Consider the following 22,276-nt stretch of genomic DNA (forward strand, 5'->3'; position numbering starts at 1 on the left):
CCACAGAATCATCTCCCCCATTGTTTAAATTTAAAACAACAATTTAAACAGTTGTTTGATAGATGTTATCAGTTCAGTTCAGTTCAGTCGCTCAGTCGTGTCCGACTCTTTGCGTCCCCATGAACCGCAGCACGCCAGGCCTCCCTGTCCATCACCAACTCCCGGGTCCATTGAGTCGGTGATGTCATCCAACCATCTCATCCTCTGTCGTCACTTCTCCTCCTGCCCTCAGTCTTTCCCAGCATCAGGGTCTTTTCAAATGAGTCAGCTCTTCATATCAGGTGGCCAAAGTATTGGAGTTTCAGCTTCAACATCAGTCCTTCCAATGAACACCCAGGACTGATCTCCTTTAGGATGGACTGGTTGGATCTCCTTGCAGTCCAAGGGACTCTCAAGAGTCTTCTCCAATGCCACGGTTCAAAAGCATCAATTCTTCTGTGCTCAGCTTTCTTTACAGTACAACTCTCACATCCATACATGACCACTGGAAATACCATAGCCTTCACTAGACAGACCTTTGTTGACAAAGTAATGTCTCTGCTTTTTAATATGCTGTCTAGATTGATCATAACTTCCCTTCCAAGGAGTAATTGTCTTTTAATTTCATAGCTGCAATCACCATCTGCGGTGATTTTGGAGCCCTAAAAAAATAAAATAAAGTCTGACACTGTTTCCCCATCTATTTCCCATGAAGTGATAGGACCAGATGCCATGATCTTAGTTTTCTGACTGTTGAGCTTTAAACCAACTTTTTCACTCTCCTCTTTCACTCTCATCAAGAGGCTTTTTAGTTCCTCTTCACTTTCTGCCATAAGGGTGGTGTCATCTGCATATCTGAGGTTATTGATATTTCTCCTGGCAATCTTGAGTCCAGCTTGTGCTTCTTCCAGCCCAGTGTTTCTCATGATGTACTCTGCATATAAGTTAAATAAGCAGGGTGACAATATACAGCCTTGACGTACTCCTTTTCCTATTTGGAACCAGTCTGTTGTTCCATGTCCAGTTCTAACTGTCGCTTCCTGACCTGCATATAGGTTTCTCAAGAGACAGGTCAGGTGGTCTGGTATTCCCATCTCTTTCAGAATTGTCCACAGTTTATTGTGATCCACAGTCAAAGGCTTTGGCATAGTCAATAAAGCAGAAATAGATGTTTATCTGGTACTCTTTGCTTTTTCGATGATCTGGCAGATGTTGGCAATTTGATCTCTGGTTCCTCTGCTTTTTCTAAAACCAGCTTGAACATCTGGAAGTTCATGGTTCACGTATTGTTGATAGATGTTATAAGTGCTATGAAATGTTATCAGTTCACTGGAGAGACATTTTCTGACCTGCTGTGCCTTTAAATTTTTAAAGGCTGAGCAAAAAATATCAACTAAAGTCAACAACAGTTACATGAGGTAAAGTCTACAAAATTTGGCAAGTAGAAGATCCAGGTGAAGCCACAAATCAGCTATTACCAGAATACCAAATGGAAAATCAGCAGTGATTACCAAAGTTATGCAAAAGAATTTTCAAAACCTTAATCACATTTGATTTTTAACCATTTATGCATGCCACAGTTGTGTTTTGTCATTGTTTTTGTTTTTTTAAACAGATAAAGATGCACAATGTCATATCAAGCAGATCTTCACACATCCGCGTTTGGAATTAAATCCTGAATTTAACCCGAAGATCAAAGATTATTACTCTGAAGTCCCATTTGATGTGGTAACACTGACAATTGGAGCAGAGACTTCTAAGAGTCAGTGCAGGGTGTACCTGCAGGAACGGGCAGGACCAAGGTATGAGGGCGTTGATAGGGGCCGAGGGTAGACATCTTAGCAGGAGGCAGACCTTGGAGACAACTTTTGAAGATGGTTCAGAAGACCTGAGGCACAGTATCTGTTGGAGGATTGCCAGGGAGTGAAATCCTTCTGCTTCACAGATGTCATGTGGTTAAAATAACACATAAGTGCTGTGATGACCTATTAACCATGTTCGTGTTTAATCTTTCTAACAATGTTGTAATGACAGAGGATCTTTTGATATGAAATATTAAAGAAGATTCACTGGGGGAAAACTGGGTTTATTCTTATCTTAATGTTTTTAGATTGTTGAGGAATTAATCCTTCCTAACCATAGCCTCCTTCTATCCCAACCCAACTCCTTGAGTTTTTGAATATTCAGGTGCTGATTACTTGATAAAATTTGTGGACATGGTAACACTAACTTTCCTAGTCTCATGAGATTTTTTTTCCTAATGACTCTTTTGAGAGTCACCAACTCTTTGGTTTATCATTTGAACAGAAGATAGAACCTTATGACATGCCATGTCCATGACAAGAAACATACTCATTTTCCCATGCTGTAGGGAACGAAATGCATTCAACATTCCTGGGAGCTAAAACAGTATAATAGAAAGAAAAGAGAATTCAAGTCAGACCAACCTGGGTCCTAACCCTGACTTTACCATACTCTACTATATTTAAAATGGGGACAGCCTTAGTTTTTGTATGGATTTGTAAATATTAAATGGGATAATGTATGACCTTGACAGATGGTTAATAAATATTAGTTCCCTTCCCTATAATTGGTAAGGGACTTGACTTGCTCTGCTAGATAAATGTTGGCATACCAAAGCACAATGAAACATAAGTTAAAATATTTCACATTTTAGATTTCTTATGAAATGGTGCAGATCTTATCTGTTTTTAATGCAAATTATTGACCCAATAAATATTGATATATGAATCAATTTGGATTCTTTCTCTCATTCTCACTCTCTTTCTTGTTCTCTCTCCAGCTTTGCCAACTATTCTCTGGGTTTAGGGATGAACAAAATCTCAGTTCTTGTGGTGGATAAATCTCCAACTCAGGGTGAGACCCTGACCACGTACAAACTTACCATCTATAGAGAAGACCGTCCAAGTCTGCCCTTGTTTGAGGACTTCACAGCATGCGGATTTGTGCAGGTAAGTGGATTTTACGTTTACACATGTGTTGAATTGGGAGTGATCCTTTTACCCAGGTGAAAAAAGGTCAAATGAAAATTAATAGGGGAAAAAATGTATGGTTTCAAATCCAAGCAACTGTGATCTCATTTCAAAAAAGAGTCCCAGCCAGGTATCTAAGACACCTTTTTTATGAGTGATTTTCTTTTACATGTGGTGGCTATTCCCTGCACTGAGAGTGTGCAGTGGATTTATTGTGGTTAATATTGAAAAAAAGTCTGAGTGCTCATACTTAGTTGTGAAATTGGTTCTACGTTTCCTTTTTAAATTGTGCTGTGTTTCTTGGATTTGTCCCTGAAACTACTTTGAAATTTTAAACTAGATTCAGTGGAATTTGTTTTAAAGAATGAGAGGAAAATTTATGAAACTATTTTATGAAAAGGATACCAGATGAATGAAATTAAATTTTCTTGAGTAGATATATTTCTTCTTTGCTTCTTGTACCCTAATCATGTCTAAAGGCTGCAAATGCTCCTGTGAGTAGCACATACCATTCTGTAGCCTTGTTGACTTTGGAGGAGGGTGCACATTACCCAGAGACTTTGTCTTATTTGGTGGTTCTTTCCTCAGTTTTCCTTTTTTAGGAATCTATGTTATAACCTTCTATATTTGCTTACATCATATACCCTGGCTACAAGTAATTCCAGGGAAGTCGTCATTGATACCCTTACCATATGTACTAATCCACTTAGAATGGATTAGTCTATGTCATGTCTCAGTGATTGATATGCTAGTGGGAGCATGAAGCATAGTCAGTTAATAAAAGATAAAAATGGCCAAATAGGCCTGAGTGAGTAGGATGGATACCATATTTTCTTAAATGTAGGGGCGATATGGAGTGTTCTTTCTCCCCCTCTACCCACCACCACCATTTCATCTCTTCTCAAGAATTTAACATGGGAATTCCCTGGCAGTCCTGTGGATAGGATACCGCACTTTCACTGCTCAGGGGCCAGGTTCAATACCTGGTTGGAGAATTAAGATCCCACAAACTATGTGATGTGGTCTAAAACAAAAATAACAAAAAGAATTTAACACTACTTTATGAGGGTACTCATTGCTGAGATTTTTGTTTTTCAAGAAAATATATACCTGTGATGTATGAACTACTAGCAACTCAAAGGGAATTTCACAATGGCATAAAGATTGGTCTAAAGCAGGACAGAACTAGTATTCTGAAAGATATTAGTAGGTATACTTTAAAAAAAAAGATGGGAAAGAGTAGTGTTGCATGGTTTTGAAGCAGTGGGTTAAACAAAATAAAGTAGGTTTCCTGGCTGTAAGACTTCTCCGAACATTCCATGTACTTATATGGTCCTCTTCAAAAGAAGGATATGTAGTGTCCAGTATTTTCAAACTTTTTTGACATCTTTTTAATGCACTAGCTATTAATATTCTTCTGTGGAACACAGTTGAGGAAACACAGGTCTAGACTCTGGAGAAGACTTCAAGATTAGGTTCCTTTCAGTTACCTACTTTTCACTTTGTTTTATAAGGTTGCTATCCCTCAGTCTTTTTCCAACTGGGAAAACAAATACTAGAACCACACCAAAAATGTTGCTGAGGGGGAAACCAAAGCCTAGAGGGAGGTGTGTTTTTGTCTAAGTATGTGTATGCAGTGTGTGTGCAGTTATTTCCAAACTAAATGTTCTCACCTTCTTTGGTGTGTGACTCTATTTTTTGTTTTTGCTTATCTCACTCTCATATTTTAGATAGAAACTAACTCTTCAGATAAAAAGTCTTTGAAGGAAAGCTAATAGTGTGAATTATATTTTTCCAGAATATTTATGGTTACAAACAACAGTTATTTTCACTTTAAAAAGTGAATATATTTCATTTTAATGTAGATTTTAATTTTTATAAGTCTGTGGGTGACTACATTTTTATCGGTTAGTTCAGTTCAGTTCAGTCGCTCAGTCATGTCCAACTCTTTGTGACCCCATGAATCTCAGCACGTCAGGCCTCCCTGTCCATCACCAACTCCCGGAGTTCACTCAAACTCACGTCAATCGAGTTGGTGATGCCATCCAGCCATCTCATCCTCTGTCGTCCCCTTCTCCTCCTGCCCCCAGTCCCTCCCAGCATCAGAGTCTTTTCCAATGAGTCAACTCTTCGCATGAGGTGGCCAACGTCCTGCAGTTTCAGCTTTAGCATCATTCCTTCCAAAGAAATCCCAGGGCTTATCTCCTTCAGAATGGACTGGTTGGATCTCCTTGCAGTCCAAGGGACTCTCAAGAGTCTTCTCCAACACCACAGTTCAAAAGCATCAATTCTTTGGTGCTCAGCCTTCTTCACAGTCCAACTCTCACATCCATACATGACCACTGGAAAAACCATAGCCTTGACTAGACTGACCTTTGTTGGCAAAGAAATGTCTCTGCTTTTCAATATGCTATCTAGGTTGCTCATAACTTTTGTTAGTAAATCTGACTTTTAAATGGAGTAAATATATGATAAAGGTTGAAAAGGAAAATAAAACTTCTACATTAAGGCATGAAAAAATGTGTTTTTACTTTTCATTTGTCACCAGCTAGGTTTGTACTGTTGAATTTTTGCTGTATCTTTTGAAATGTAATTGATACCCACGAGTATTGGCAAAGGTTTATATTTTGATTCCACTCTAAACTTAAAACATGGTAAATGACTCATTCATTACTCTGCAATATGCAAAACCCATTTAATGGGTATTAATAGATCAATATGAAAAATCTTCAATTTCTAAGTGTTCATAAAAATGTAAAATCCTTATGCTGGATATTTTAACACAAACACAGATTTCAGGAGTATATATTCCTTCCTGGCTATCATTTGGAGAGCCCTTATACGTTTAATTGTAATTATATATATGATGAATATCTAGAGAAGTGTCAATAGGAATGGAGATGATCCCACGAGTAGAAGGGACATTGCAGAGCTGAAATCTCTATGATTTTTTCACTTATCTCTGATTTATCCTTTGTCCTTCTTATGACACTATTCTGGTTCAGTTCTTGTTACTTGTTGACTCAGATTCTAAAATAGTCCCTAGCTTTGTTTCCTCGTATCTGACTGACTCTTCTCCAGTTCAGTTTTTACAAGCTTGATCTTCATCAACTTAAAGCACACTCTGTCATAAGCTTTGCCAAAAATGCTCCAAGCGCCCCCTCCCATGGTCATTCACTTCCCTCATGTTAGTCCATATGTTTTTTCAGCCTCGTGTCTCGTTAGTTGTCAGTGTATTTTATGCTTCTGCTAACCTGGCCTGTTTACTCTCCCCAGACATGCTTCCCAATCCTGTGACACTGGGGCTGTCCCTCCCACTGGAAACTAAAAAGAGTTTATTTGATGTCACTCCAGAAGCTGTTAACTCAGATTCCAGTGTAGGAGTTTTGATCCACGTTGTATAAAAGAGTTCTTTAAAGGTCAAAACTGCCCCCAAATAGATTCTATTGACTGTCATTTATTATGTGCCAGGCTGTGTCCTAAATGCTTTATGTTAGTTGTAGTCTCTTTAATCCATACAGCGTCCTTGTGGATTGAATTCTACTCTGAGCCCTCAGTTTCAGAAGAGAAATCCCAAAGATCATAGAGGTTAAAGATATTGCCCAAGGTCACACAGCTAGTGAGTGGTGGGGCTTGGATTCAGATCTGAGTGTGCCTGACTCCAAAGTCCATGTTATGTTACATTGCCTTCTGGCAGAATGGGGTCTCTTGCTGTAGGGACTTTTCTGACCCAGGAGGTATTCAAGCATCAGCTGGAAATCCATCTCTCAAGGAGCAGATGAGGAATTGGATTAGATGCTTTTTAAGTTTCCTTTGGGTTTCCTTATTTCCTAGATGTTAATAAAATAAGACCTCTCATTGACCCTTGGTGTATTGCAAAGCCCTGTGATTAAAGCACACTGCTGTTGAGGTGGTCTCTTGCCAAGGTGGGTGGACACAGTGAGAGTGACGCGTGGGGGGCTGTGGAAGGAGCAGCAGTCCCAGCCCTTGCCTATGCTGCTGGCTCAGCTCCCTGCCCTGCAACCGCTGACTGCTGTGTCTTTTGCTGAGGAGCAGACCTGTCCATACTGACTCCGGTGAGGACACAGACCCCTGGAGCTTGCCCATTTCCCCCATTGCCTGATTCCAGTTGTCTAGTCAAATAGGCATTGGGCCCTGCTAACACTGGCCTGAACTCTCCTCCTCAGCCCAAGGAGAAAGAATAAACCAGCAGAGGAGGTGCTACTGTCCTCCAGAAGTTCATATTGATCTGGTCAGTTGACAAGAAGAACCACCCTGAGGAGGATGGTGAAGAGAAGCCCCCTTTACACAAACCAGGAACACTTAGGTGGGATGAGTGAGGGAAAAAGGCGACAGTGGAGCTCAGCAGCCAGACCGCTGGGTAACCTCTTGGTTGGTTGGTGCCAGCTGATTTTTTTCCTCACATTTGCAGCTCTCCTGAGCTAGGGGGTTCAAGAAAGTGGTCCAAAAATGAGGCTGACTTGGAAAGGCACTTACTTCACAAGAATAGGATAACCCAGTGGACAAGAAGCATATGAAAAGATGGTCATCCCCATTAGTCTTCAGGAGAATGTAGATTAAAATGATAAGGACATACCACTACCCACACACTGCAGTGAAAAACACTAGAAGAACTAATGATCCAAAGTGTTGGAGAAGATGTGGAACAATTTTTTGTTCATACACAGCTGGGAATATAAAGTGTTTGCCCATTTTGGAAACATTTAGCAGTATTACTATAGTTAACATACATATATCCTATGACACAGCAATGCTACTATCTACCGACCCAAGATAAATGAAGTCATAGGTCCATCAAAAGATAAATCCAAGCAATCTATTTTTTTTACTTTTAAAGCATTTTAGTTTTTAGAGTAGTTTTAAATTTACAGTAAATGGGAAGAAGGTACAGAAATTACCCATACATCTCCAGCTTCACATATATATGGCCTTTTATCAACATCACTCATTAGATTGGTAAATTTTTTTACCAGGGACAAACCTGCACTGATACATCATAATCACGAAAAGTCCGTAGTTTACCTTAGGATTTGCTCCTTATGTTGTGCATTCTGTGGGTTTGGACAAATGTATAATGACACATATCCAACATTATGAAATCATACAAAGGATTTTCATTGTCCTGAAAGTCTTCCGTGCTCCACCTACTCATCTCCCCAACTGCCCACCAACTCCTGCCAGTCCTAAGTTTTTTTTCATTCTCTCTGTGCATGCGTGCTTAGTCACTTTAGTCATGTCTGACTCTCTGTGACCCTGTGGATCATGGCCTGCCAAGCTCCTCTGTCCACGGGATTCTCCAGGCAAGAATACTGGAGTGGGTTGCCATTTTCTTCTCTTCATTCTCTCTGTAGCTTTACCTTTTTTAGAATGTCATACAGTTGGAATCATACAGTAGTAGCCTTCTTAGATTGGCTTGTTTCACTTAGTAATGTCCATTTAAGTTTCCTCCATGTCCTTTTATGGGTTGATAACTCATTTCTTTTAAGAACAAGAAAGAAGTCTTCATATCAATTGTATAATATCTAAAGGCTGTTTATAAAATATAAAACCTGGAAGAAGTTCAACAGATAAATTCAATGTAATACTATTGAGACATTTTTAATTAATTAATTATTGATACATACAAACATGGATAAATCTCCAAAACATTATGTTGAGAAAAAGAAGCCAGACATAAAAAGACATACTTTATTTCATACACACAGGCAATACTAATCTACAGTGATAGAAATCAAAATAGTGGTTACCTAAAAGATGTGGGAGCTTCTAAGCTTGAAAAATCTTTTAGGGCAAATGCCCTATACCTTAATCGGGATGGTGGTTACATATATAGCCAGATGGTTTATAGAAGTATAAAAATTTAATTGAGCACTTCAGATTTGTTCAATTAACTGTATATAAAATATTACTTATAAGTATGTTTAGCTATATATAAATTATGTATACTAGATATAAACTATACCTCAATAATATAAGAAAAATACATTAGTGGGAAAGTATGTAATATATTCCCAGACATTCCTCCCTTCTCAAGTGTATTGATCATAAACAAGTTAATTATTATACAATTACCTTAGGCAATAGATCATATTTAGAATGTGTTACTATAATATAAAGAAAAATATTAGAAACTTCTTGTGGGACATATTCTACTGATGATTGCAGAGAAGTATTTCAGTCATTTATAGGAATCCTTTCCAGAAGGTCTTAATTTAAAGTTTATGTGTGGTCCCACAGCAGTACTCTAGTATATAACATGGAAAAGGGTCTAATAAGCACTGGGTTTTAGTTAACCTTCCTTTTAGAAACCATAAAATGAGTGAACAGATACTGAATAAATAATGTGGATTGCTTTAGACACTTGACTAGGCATGAGAGGCCTTGGGAACTAGGGGGAATCAATGGCGGGGGTAGGGTTTTTCCCTCCATGGGCTCTCTATTTGAGTTTAGTGTCTGTTTCTTATTATATTGCCATTTGGAATTTGCATATAATAGTCAGAGAGGCGACTCTTAGTTTAGTTATTATCAGTGAGGGAGAAAGGGCTAGTTTGCTTGGCTGATATTAAAAAACCAGATTTGGACCATGGCTTCTCACCTTAGCATTACTGATATTGAAGCTGGATGATTCTTCATCTGGGGGTGTGTCTTGTGCACTATAGAATCTTTAGCACCATCCCTGGCCTCCATCCACTAGATTCCAGTAGCACACCCCTCTCCAAGCTGTGACAACCAAAAATATCTCCAGATGTTGCCAGATGTCCCCTGAGGGGCAAAATTGGCCCCAGTTGAGAACCACTGATGTATATTAATAAGAGGTCCTGCTTTTCTACTTTCTACTAATAAGGCTAGTAAATCTGTAGTGAATTTACACTACAGGAGGTATGAATTTACATACAGAAGGTATGAATAGTTTAAAGGTAATCCTTCAGTGTTGACTGTTGAAGAATGTTTCTTATCTCTTTTCATCCTTATGCTTTTAATCATCTCTGGAGTTGGTGACAGGACTCTGACAGCTCTTTATTCTACTCACTGATTTGCTGTCTTTTTTGTCTAATGTAATTATAATCAGAAATACACATTCAATTATAGAAAACATGATTCTTAATGAAACATAAAAAGTCAACTAACATACCTAGACTACTTCATTTTGATTTATCCATAAATAGGATAGTGTTTTGCTGTTAGAAAGAAAGATTTAGAAAGTAATCAACTGTTATTATTGCTGGAATATGTCATGTGCAGGAATTAATAAGATATATTTATGTTCTAAGGAAATTAAAATACAGATGGGGAAATATTTCATTTAATATCTCTCACCAAATCAAAATTTTTGACATGGATAACAATATAGCATCCACAGAAGTTGATATGTATAGATGATCTATAATCTCATATACATTTTGCTCCCAAAGTGTTGTGCCAGAGTAGAGTCATAAATAACATCTATAGAAAGGTCATATCACAAAAGCATAGGAGACTATATTTCATGGATCTGTTTGCTAGAAACAACTTTCATTTTAAAATTATCTGCAATTAATAAAGAAAGGGAAAATACCAAGGAAAGACAAAATACCATTTTAAAAAGGTGATATGTCCAGCATTTGGCTACACATTTAAAACTGGTATTTGTGGCTTTTTAACAAGAACACTAATTAGCAATCTAGATGCTGAGTTATTTAAATGCTATGTGAATGACTCCAGTTATAGCATTTGGAAATGCTTTATAATGTTCCCATTTATTTTTTGTATCTTAATAACATCACAGAAGGTTATTATAAAACAACTCATGTGATAGTTGTTTTGCTTTAGCAAATATCCATAATAAAAGAGAAGAGCATTTAGCAATGATTGCTGAATAAAAACCTTTGTTCATTTCCACAGTTGCAGTATTGATTAAATATTCATTTTAGTGGTTTTTAGTTACCTTGTTCACCTCAACATACCAGAGGAATGCAATTTAGTTTTCCAACAATGGAGTCTCTGTTGTACTGAAATGCCCCCAACCAGCAACTGTTTAAAGTATCTGCTCTGCCCTGAGTTATTAGAAATTTGCCCTGTGCTGTGGGGGAAGATGCTGACAGCAGCAGCCGCAGAGCGTGGAGTAGTCAGGTCATGTTTATAGAATTTTTATTATGTGCCAGGCATCGTGTTAAGCTCTTTATCTTCCTACCTTACTCAGTGTTTTCCACAGCCTTAAACAGATGATTTTTTATCTCTTCTCTTTTTTTTTTTTTAACACATAGAGTAACTAAGACTTTAGAAGAGTTAGAACAGTTAGAAGCTTACCCAGGCTTTCTAAGTAACATATGTAATTAGTGGCAAAGGTGGAATTTGAATATGAATCTGACTCAAATCAATCCTCTTAATGGTTACTCTGGACTATAGAATCTAAAACCCTCCTCACACTTAACAATCTTTTTGACCTTTTCAGGAAACACTCAGTCAGCCAGAATTCAACCTGTTAAAATTTAGTTAACTTGTTTCTGTGGTCATATACAGTGATACATTTTAATTTTATTCAAAATATTAGTATTATTTTGGCCAGCTGCATGGCTTGTTGATTTTAGTTCTCCCACCAGGGATTGAACCTGGGACTTCTGAAGTGAGAACATGGACTGACCATTGGGCTGTCAGAGAATTCCCTACAGTTGATACATTTTATATTCTTCTAGAGTCACTGAAAAATTCTGAAGTCTTCAAAATCTTTACTTTGGTGGGTAATATCAAGTATCAGTCTTCCCTTTGAAAGTATACCTGTGAGGAAAGTTTCAAGCTAGTATCTAATATCTTACTAGATATATCCTAATATCTGACTATCTTTATTGGTGTCTGATATTTAAATCAGGTTATAATGTTTTACATATTAGAATTCTACTTAGCCAGAATACTATTATTGCTACTAATTGGTAAAGTGGTTTCCAGTGCACAGGCTTTTTAAAAATGTGAAGCTTGATTATACAATTAGAGCAATTTCCGATTAATCACTTTCACTATTTAACACACCTCACTATCTTAATATTTCTATTAAAAACCTCCACAGTACATTTTTTTCAAAATTTAAAAAAAATTTATTCATGCCTACTTTATAATAGTGAGAAGGCTGTACAGTAGAGCTGACAATTTGACAATGGTTCAATGACACATTTATCAAAGTGAAAAAAAATCCTAACTTTTAGACTCTTATTTAATCCTCACAAGCAAGTTAGATAAGGTAAGTGATTTTATTATCTATTTCCCTTCATCCCCTTCTAAAGAGTAAACTAAATCTTAAGGTATTTTATATTTTTATATTTATTTATACATTTATTGACTGACTTCTATTTATATTAATTTATCTTTTGTATTATATTTATTTAGATTTTATATTAAATGCTTTATATTTTGGTTGATATTTCTCACGGGCATCACAGTTTCTTCAAGTGTAAATTTCCACCTCCAGTGACTTCCTATGCTCTCTCTCTGTCATGGAAGCCTACAATGAGTGAAAATTAGTAGGTTCCTGAAAGCCGTGAGTGAATACTGCATTTAGTTTTAAAACGTGTAGAAGAGAATGTCTCCTTTGTAAAAGTCAGAGTATTTTCTCTTGTCCTATAAATAGAATGCCTGTCAGTTGTCTCTGTGTAAATTATCAGAGCAAATTTTGCATCTCAGCAAAGTCTCAGATCATTCACCTAACCTAGTGGTTAAAAGCCATGGACTTCAAGGTTCCTGCTTGTAATCGCTGTCAGGGAAACCTGACTGTGTCCCAACTCTGCTTCTAACTGTCCACATTGCCTCACTGCCCTAGTGTCTCCTAGTGCAAGGCATATAAGCTCCCCTAAGCTTCAGTTTCCTTACCCTTAAGAAGAGAACTAGGAATAGACCCTATCTTGTCACATCAGTCTGAGGATTCAGGTAGATAATTAGTGCAAAGTTCTATCATAAGCCTAGTGCATGATCAAGTGCTCAGTCAGTATTGAATCAGCATCATCGCTGTCATCATGAAAACTCTTGGTCCCGATCCCCCTCAACGGCTTACCTGCCATTGTATAGAGGAGGAGGAACAGGAAGAAAGAGCACCGCGAAAGAAGTAGGAGCCAGTAGTACTGAGGAACTGCTGGAATTGTAAAGGACTCAGGACAGGAAGAAGTAGTGGAGAGTTTAGAAAGGACAGTGAGTGCCCTAGGCTGTTCCAGACACTTGCATTCCTGAAGTTCATGGATTCTGCACTTTTACCCTTGTGGTTCCCTTCTTTCATGGAAAATACTTAAAATTATATTTTATAACTGTGTTTATATATATATATATAAAATATGGAGAAGGGAAGGGCAATCCACTCCAGTATTCTTGCCTGGAGAATCGCATGGACGGAGAAGCCTGGTAGGCTACAGTCCGTGGGGTTGCAAAGAGTCAGACACGACTGAGCAACTAACACACACATATATGTAAGATGAAAATACTAATATTCATCTCTATAACCCATTTTTATAGAGATTTTTCTTGGACCTACAAGTTCATTTTTTTCCTTCTAAATTTAAAGGTGATTCAAACATTTTCCTGGCAACTAAAAGTAGAGTGTATTGTAGGCATGGTTCCCACTGTGCCAAATGGCCCTCATCTTCTACTTCCCTCAGTAGGATCTGCGGCAGAGGCATCCATTTCATTAGCAATGACCGTGACTGTAGGCATTCTTTCTTGTTAAGTGTCCTTGACTTCAGCACTTAGCCTTCTGCAGTTGTTTCAAATACTGTGTTCTAAGCCTGAGCAACTCTTTACTAGTGTTCTCACGAGTCCATGTCGCACCAAGGGGAATGATCTGTTATTTTCACGAGCAGTTTGTGCAACCAGACATTCTGAATGCAGAGGCCCACCTCAGTGCCTGGTAAGCCTTCATAGACACCGAAGGTTTGGGAATTTTGTGTGACATTAGTTTCTTAAAAAACAGACAAATGTATAACTGAATCACTTTGCTGTATACCTGAAACTATCACAACATTGTTAATCAACTATACTTGGATATAAAATAAAAAGTTTAAAAATTTTAATAAAGACTAAAAAATCTATACTTTTTCCTAAATAAAAGCAAAAGCAGGCAAAGATGAGAGGGTTATGTTAATTCATGATCTCTTTTAATGCTTCTATAAATTATCTTTCTGAGTTGGTGAAAACGAGTTATGTTAAACACTCACCTCATGAGTTAATGTAGCTTACAGTCAGATAAATTACCACTTAAATGAAAACGTTTGCTCAGCACATCTGTTCTCCATGTTTCTCCAAGTCACATCTGCTTCTTTTACAAGAAGAAACAAACTTTTACTACCGTTAGCGCAGCAGCGCCAAGACCCTCTACAAGAGAATCAGATCTTCCTGGCTTCCAACAGCATCCAGAGGTTTCCCTGAGTGCATCCTTCTGCTGTATACATTCATGTTCGTTTGAAGTATATGTTTTGGCATTCTAAGAATAGTCTGATTTCAGAGTTGGACAGGGAAATAGAAAAAAAAAAAAAACAACCCTGGGAGGTTTCTAAATAAAATATTCTGTTAGAGTAACCGGATTTCAAATGTGACATCTGCAACTTAGAAGGAGACTGTAGTTAAAAGAGAAGCATTTAAACGAAGTTCCTTTTTGATAACTCCCAAGTCCATTATTTAAGGGGGGGGTGCTTTAATGCTCCAGAGGATCCCTAGATCTTTGATGTCTCCTTCCCATTTTCTTATCCATTTCTCAAGTCCAGATTAACTCTAGCAAAGGTACAGACCTGGATAACAAGGATGGTGGTAAGAGAGGGGAGAGACCTTAGGAGCTAGGCTGAACAGTCTAATCAGTCCCCCTCCCTCTTGAAAGCAAGAGGGGGAGGATAGTTTGTGTTGCGTCTTTGTTGCTGCATGCAGGCTTTCTCTAGTTGCAGCAGCGAGGGGCTACTCTTCATTGCAGTGTGTGGGCTTCTTGCTATGGCCTCTTTTGTTGCGGAGCACAGGCCCCAAGCACAAGTGCACGGGCTTCAGTAGTTGAGGCTTGTGGGCTTTAGAGTGCTAGTTCAGTAGTTGTAATATATGGGCTTTGTTGCTTCATGACATATGAAATCTTCCTGGACCAGGGATTGAACCCTTGACTGCTGTGACTGCTGCATTGGCTGGTGGATTTTTATCCACTGTGCCACTAGGGAAGTCCCATTTTTGAAAACACGTTTTTGGCTTCATCAAACAACATAGTTTGGCTCTGTGTAAGACAAGTGAAGACAAATGATGTCTCTGGGCCAGTGGTTCTTAACCTTTGGAGAAGGCAGGTACCCTCTTGAATCTCTCATGAAAGTGTTGAGCCCTTGTTTCAAGGAATCATGTGCAGTCAAATCCAGTGCTGTATATACTTTCAGATATGAAAAAGCCCAGGTTAAAAAAAAGCTTATGCTAGTAACTCATAATCTGAAGCAGAAGATCACTAGCAGCAACAAGCAGAAAAAGGACAATTTCATTTCCAGCATAAAGGTACATGATTGTAATTCAATTTATTGAGCACCTGCTTTGGCCCAGCAGCTGTACTATTGGCATATATTATTTGACTTGTAGTTCTAATGATGAAATTAGTATCTAGAATTATAGTACATTTTGGGGTTATGGGTGGTCTTTCAATAATCTTTATAAGCACAGAGAATTGGCAATTATTGATAGTTCTCAAAGCAACACACCACCAAATCTAATATTGGCTTAGAAGTAAATATTTGTGGTTATGAGTTGTAGGTCATAGTGGTCCTGGGGGAAATTTTAATAATATGTCATTTGGGCAACTTCTATTATCCTCATTATTCCAAGCCATTGATATGCTTTCTTTCAGCAGGCTATAACAAACTGGGTTTTTTTTTTTTGTTGTTGTTGTTCAAAGAAAGGTGGGCCCCACATCTTAATTAGGTAATTCCAGGAAAATTTCCACATGTAGTTGAGCAACTCTAACATTTCCTTCCATAGGCATGTGTTGTAGAAACAGGAATGAGGGACGGGATATTTTTTGCAGATGGTTTTACCGATTGCAGAACTACAAGCTGGTTTGACACATGTTCCTTCGAGGCAGAATTAGGACACTTGACTGCCTGACATATTTAACTTCTTTTGAAAATGCTGCTAATTTGTCTTTTTTATTTTTTTCTTACCCGTATCCTTTTTTTTTTTCTAAGGCAGGACTAATGAGTTTAAAACATTGAGCATGACTTCACTCTTCAAAGCAGATCAGACCTCTCCACTCCCAGTGGCCCCCCAGCTCTTCAGAACCTCATTGTTTAACAATGTGATACAGACTTTCATTGACTTTTGCGGGGAGGGTTCACCTCCTCTGCTTTTCCTCCCTATCACCTCCCAAATGCTTCAGGATGATCTTTCCAGACCTAAGGATTTGGAAAATAAATTTTGCATGTGGAATTCTTGACCTGATAGGTTATTTGAAAATTAAATTCCTGATAAAGTTCAGAGACCCAGATTTCAAAGGTTTTAGAAATAATAGGGAGGGAAACATTTTCATCAAGTGAAATAGCCACTCCTAAATATTTTCATCAAAACATTATTTATGCTGCCAGTTCGTCATGTGCATATTTGGAGACCTTATGAAAAGTTACTCATCTGTCAGCGGTATAATAGTACTGACCCCTTAGGGTGGCTTTAAGGAAAACCTGAGTTAATATTGTGATGAGCTTGAATGGTGCTTGGGCACAGGAAGAACTCAATTTATGTGTTTTAAAAATATAAATAGCAGATCAATAAAATATGTCTCAAGATTGGTATAGGAGGAAAGTTTAAGACAAGCTGTATTTTTTTTTTTCTATTGAGGTCTAGCCGAATGAATTGGAGGTTTTTTTTTAACAAGATATAAACCTGTGAAGGGCTTTGTAGAACAAATCACCCATGCTAAATTATACTATAAATTTTGTAGTGAAAGTGCTAAAACAAAAATTCCAGAGTTGAAGATACTTGTGTTTTAATTGTGATAGTTGCATGATTAATTTTGTATGTTGTCTTTTTCCCAACCTCAACTGAGAGACTGAGAATTTAAAGAGGTTTCAACAAAAAGAGGGGAAGTATTTATTTTCCTAACATGGCACTATGCTTCTGGTGGATTCCATTAAAGATAAGGAAATCAGTGTTCCCCTTGCCATTTTTAGAAATGAACAACAAAGGACAAGGAGCATGCCTTTGTGTCATCAGGCACAAAGTATAACCATAATGTAATTGAATGTTTTAGTATATATAATTGCTTTTAAAAGAAGGATTTTCATTTTGAAAACCATCACTTCAAAAGACAGTAAACTTATTTATACCTGCTAATAAGTTAAATGAGAAAACAAGTCTTATTCTATATATACATTTTAATTTCAACCCAAACTTCTAAACTTTCCCCCACATTTTGAAAAATCAGACTTTGTTTTAGTTTTGCCAACTTGTAAAGTTTAAAAATAAAATTAAAATAAATAAATAAATAAAAATCAGACTTTGTTCCAAATGACTTTGATATTTCCCAAATATCAATACTCTTCACAGATGAGAGATTTGTCTCTTTCAAGTATATTTAAAATGCACAGTAGTTAGCATTTTTTTCACCACGTATTTTGTGCCAGGTCCTATTCTAATTGCTTTACATTGATTAACTCAAAGCAAAACACAAGGTAGAAACTTGGATAATTCCCATTATACTGATGCAGAAATGGAAGTTCAGAGACCTTTCCCAATGTCACACAGCTTAGAAGTAGCAAAGGCTGTTTTTGAACCCAGGCATCCCAGTTGTAGAGCTCTGCTACTTACATGCTATGCTCTTAGCCACTCTACTCCACTCCAAAACTAGATTGCTGAATTATTTCAGTATATGTTTTTCAGGACACTTTGGCTCCAAATGTTAATTTGCAGGTTATTGTTTGCATCATGTAATCATTCCTTTTTCTATAAAAGGCATCTGATGTGAGGTTACAGGGAACCTTCAGAAAATCCTCTTGTCTATCAGTACAGTTCAGTCGCTTAGTCATGTCCGACTCTTTGCGACCCATGAACTGCAGCACACCAGGCCTCCCTCTCCATCACCAACTCCCAGAATCCACCCAAACTCATGTACATTGAGTCAGTGATGCCATCCAACCATCTCATCCTCTGTCGCCCCCTTCTCCTCCTGCCCTCAATCTTTCCCACTATCAGGGTCTTTTCAAATGAGTCAGCTCTTCACATCAGGTGGCCAAAGTATTGGAGTTTCAGCTTCAACATCAGTCCTTCCAATGAACACCCAGGACTGATCTCCCTTAGGATGGACTGGTTGCAATCCAAGGGACTCTCAAGAGTCTTCTCCAACACCATAGTTCAAAACCATCAATTCTTCTGCACTCAGCTTTCTTTATAGTCCAACTGTCACATCCATATATGACTACTGCATGACTACTGTCATGACTATCTCAATAGAACTTGGAAGAAAATCTTCTTAACAGAGGATATAATGAGTGTAGTGGGGTGGTCCTGAGGAGGGAAGCCCTGCAACAACACATGTGGGGAGAAGGGCTTCAGTGGCCAAAGCTATAAATGGGGAGATGCGAGTGGAGGAGAGTGAGTAGTTGAGTATGTCTCTAGTGACAATTGACTGGTAGCTCTGTGGGCAGCAGTTATATTCATTTTTATGACATTTGTCAATCTTGTGTTCCAACATCACACTGAACTTTGGAGTTTGGGGGATCTTGGATGTCTAACTCCTCACCTGGATACAAGTAAATCTCAATAACTTGCCAAGGTTTATCATCAGTAATTTACCAAGAGTCATTTCCAGTCAGTGCAAAGTGGTGATTCGAACCCATGGGCTGGTAATCAACTCTCCTGGCAGCGAGTAGCTGTACCCTATGTAGAACAGCTATTGGAATCCAGACCTAGACCTAGTTCCTGAGTCGAACCAGCTCTCCATCCTTAAGAAAGTCTCTAATGCAAACTTGCTATTTATAAAATGAATGATCAATTGCGAATTTGCTAACCACTCTCCTTGAATAGAAAGAGGTCTCTACTTCTTTAGACTATGTGTTCTGCCATTCCACACTCTTATTTGTTAAGTCTTAGCGGCATTCTCTTGATATAAAAACAATATCCTTTTGATGAAAGGGAGACATTATATTTAGAGGTAGTTATAAATCAGAATTTTTAAAAATCCTTTCTGAGTGACGTCTCCAAGGATGAGACTTATTTTGGTAGTCTGCAAATCTTCAATAGGCAGTCAACAAATACATTTGTCTGTGTCAATACTGGCACAGAATGAAAAAGTAATGATTCGTGTAAAGCCCTGAAAATAGCACGCACTGCCTGGGACGTTCTGGCATCCTCTTTCCCATGCTGACTCCATCTGTGATCACACTAACCCCTCCGTCTGGCCCACAGCCCTCCTGCCAACTGGCGACATGCCGCTAATGAGCAGCCTCTCACCCCTTTATAACCAGAGCACAAATATTAGATGAATTTCCTTTGAACCTAGCTTCCCTTTGGCTCTTAACACAATCTAGCTCCTTAGAAGAAACACTTCAAGTTTGAGAGTCACAAAATCCCTTATTAATCATCATTTTTTCCCCTGGATAAGCAAATATGAAAAGAATTTGTACACATCTTCAAGGTATTGAATACCTTGTATCATGATTGGTGACAATGTCCCATTTCTTAAATATTTAATAAAAATCTGTCTTTGCAATATGTGGAATATTAGCTATCTAGTCCTTAAAAGGGTTACTAAGGTTTCTCTGTATAACAATAATAATATTACTAATAGTAAACCACAGTCATTTTCTATTTAATACTAATTCTGAGAATCTATTTCCTTAGATATCTTTGTGTGTAACTGACCGGACAACAGCCAATCCATATTTTAAAAACTCAACTTAATAAAATAATAGGTGCTGCATATTAGAAAGAATATTCCAGGGATATGATATTCTTTTTAACACCATTATCTAGTTAGAACTCTTTTGCCCATAATGATAATAATTTCCAGCTGCCTCAAATCCTAAAGTAAAACGCCAACCCCCCCAAATATATTTTGTTACTGAAACATGTGTAAACAATTATGAATATCTAAACCATGTTGACATTTGCTTTCCAACTCTTTCCAGAACTGTAGGGGAAAAAAAGGCCTCTAATAAGTATGTTGATAGATGCATCTGACTTCAAAAGTTGCTTTTGCAGACCCATAGAATAAAGGTTTCACTTTTGTTGGGTATAATAATAAAAATGGTATAAATTTTACCAAACAAGAATATACTCAAACAAGAATATAAAAGAATTTCCTCTGTGAAATTCATCGTTCTGAAGAGTAAAATTAAGATTTTTGAAACTCCCCTGAGGATCCATGGGTACAGAAGGATGGTCACTTTGCAGTAAGATCCTTCTCTGGGTGAGATCAAAGAGAGCCTCTGACTTGATCAAAAGTTTGTATTTGTTTGTTCATGTTCTGTTTTGTTTTGCTTTATCAAAAAACACAAACAGAAGTACATGGATGCATTAGATCAATCTTCCCTTTGGCTCTTAACATAGTCTAGCTCCTTAGAAGAAGCTAGATTCATTATGCCAAGAAAGAATTTGAGGGAGAACACATGTTTAAATCTTCTTTTTTAATTTAATTCTTTTATTTTTTTAACACCATAGGCATTTTGTATTGGAGTATAGTTGATTAACAGTGTTGTGATTAGTTTTAGGTGAACAGTGAAGGGACTCAGCCATACATATACATGTATCCATTCTTCCCCAAAACCGCCTCCCATGCAGGCTGGCACGTAACATTGAGCAGAGTTCCGTGTACTATACAATAAGTTATCCATTTTAAATACAGCAATCTGTTCATGACCTTCCCAAAGTCCTTTGTTGTTGTTCAGTCACTCGGCCGTGTCCAACTCTGTGACCCCATGGACTGCAGCTTGCCAGGCTTCCCTGTCCTTCACCATCTCAAGGAGCTTGCTCAAACTCATGTCCATTGAGTCAGTGATGCCATTCAACCATCTCGCCCTCTGTGGTCTCCTTCTTCTCCTGCCTTCAATCTTTCCTAGCATCAGAGTCTTTCCCAGTGAGTCAGTTCTTTGCATCAGGTGGTCAAAGTATTGGAGTTTCAGCTTCAGCATCAGTCCATCCAATGAATATTCAGGACTGACTTCCTTTAGGATGGACTGGTTTGATCTCTTTGCAGTCTAAAGAACTCTCAAGAGTCTTCTCCTACATCACAGTTCAAAAGCATCAATTCTTCGGCAGTCAGCTTTCTTTATGGTCCAACTCTCACATCCATGCAGGACTATTGGAAAAACGATAGCTTTGACTATGTGGATCTTTGTCGGCAGAGTAATGTTTACAACTTGAATAGTTTAAATGTATTTTTTAATGAACCTAACTCTTATTTTTCACTAGAAGGAGCACTCATAGCCTCATTCAAGTGTTATTTTAAATCCAATGAATTCTCCTACCCATTATCACAGTATTATTCAAGATGGTGAAATCTGTGTGGGCATCTTTCTTATAACACTGTACTTAACTAGCAACCTATTCCTGGAACTTTTTCTGTTTCTCTACCATCTCTCTACCTCTCTTTGTCTTTCTCATTCTATCTCTCTCTTTCACATGCACATGTGTGCATGGATGTGTGTGTGCATACATACAAACTGAGTAAGTTTCTTCAGGCAAATTCTAGATCTTTTATCATCCCCACTTAATACAATGCCTAGAGAGATTCTAGAAAGATATACTAGTGCCTCCTGGGAAGCTTAGAAAGATTCTTAATTAATGTTTATAAAATTAAATGATACTTCCAAGCTAAATACAAAATAGATGTTCTGTTTTTTAAAGCTATTATGCTCTATGTCCTAGAGGCACAACCTTTCCAAACTGTTAAAATGCATCATTACGTTTGTAGGAGGGCAGTGTTGGCATCAGGGCTTCCCAGATGGCACTGGTGGTAGAGAACCTGTCTGCCAATGCAGGAGACATAAGAGACATGGGTTTGATCCTTGGGTTGGGAAGATCCCCTGGAATAGGAAATGGCAACCCACTTCAGTATTCTTGCGTGGAAAATTCCATGGACACAGGAGCCTGGCAGGCTATGGTCTATGGGGTCTCAAAGAGTCGGACAGGACTGAGCATGCACAGACACACAGACACACAGACACACAGACACATAGATACATACACACACACACACACACATACACACGCACACCAGAGTGTTGGCATCATTCCTGCCCCTGAAGGTAACCAAATAATGCAAAGTTTCTAAATTCTTTATGTCTCAGTAAGAATTCCTTCTTAACTTCAGACTTTCATATACTCAGCAT

The 22,276-nt window shown here is 38.0% G+C and overlaps 1 protein-coding gene across 5 annotated transcripts in view; it reads left to right on the forward strand.

Moving 5' to 3' along the window:
- CPED1 (cadherin like and PC-esterase domain containing 1) overlaps positions 1-22,276 on the forward strand; it is a 324,686-nt gene that overhangs the window by 173,906 nt on the left and 128,504 nt on the right. For all 5 annotated transcript variants that reach the window (XR_003034399.2, XM_005205664.5, XM_015470366.3 and 2 more), the window contains 2 exons: positions 1,595-1,781; positions 2,783-2,951. Coding sequence is in view for 4 of the 5 variants with exons in the window: in XM_005205664.5 (XP_005205721.1) it covers positions 1,595-1,781; positions 2,783-2,951 (356 nt within the window). In the remaining variant the exon portion in view is untranslated. The remainder of the gene's footprint in view (positions 1-1,594; positions 1,782-2,782; positions 2,952-22,276) is intronic.

The sequence above is a fragment of the Bos taurus genome, chromosome 4 (genome assembly GCF_002263795.3).
Source record: "Bos taurus isolate L1 Dominette 01449 registration number 42190680 breed Hereford chromosome 4, ARS-UCD2.0, whole genome shotgun sequence".
Classification (NCBI taxonomy): Eukaryota; Metazoa; Chordata; class Mammalia; order Artiodactyla; family Bovidae; genus Bos; species Bos taurus.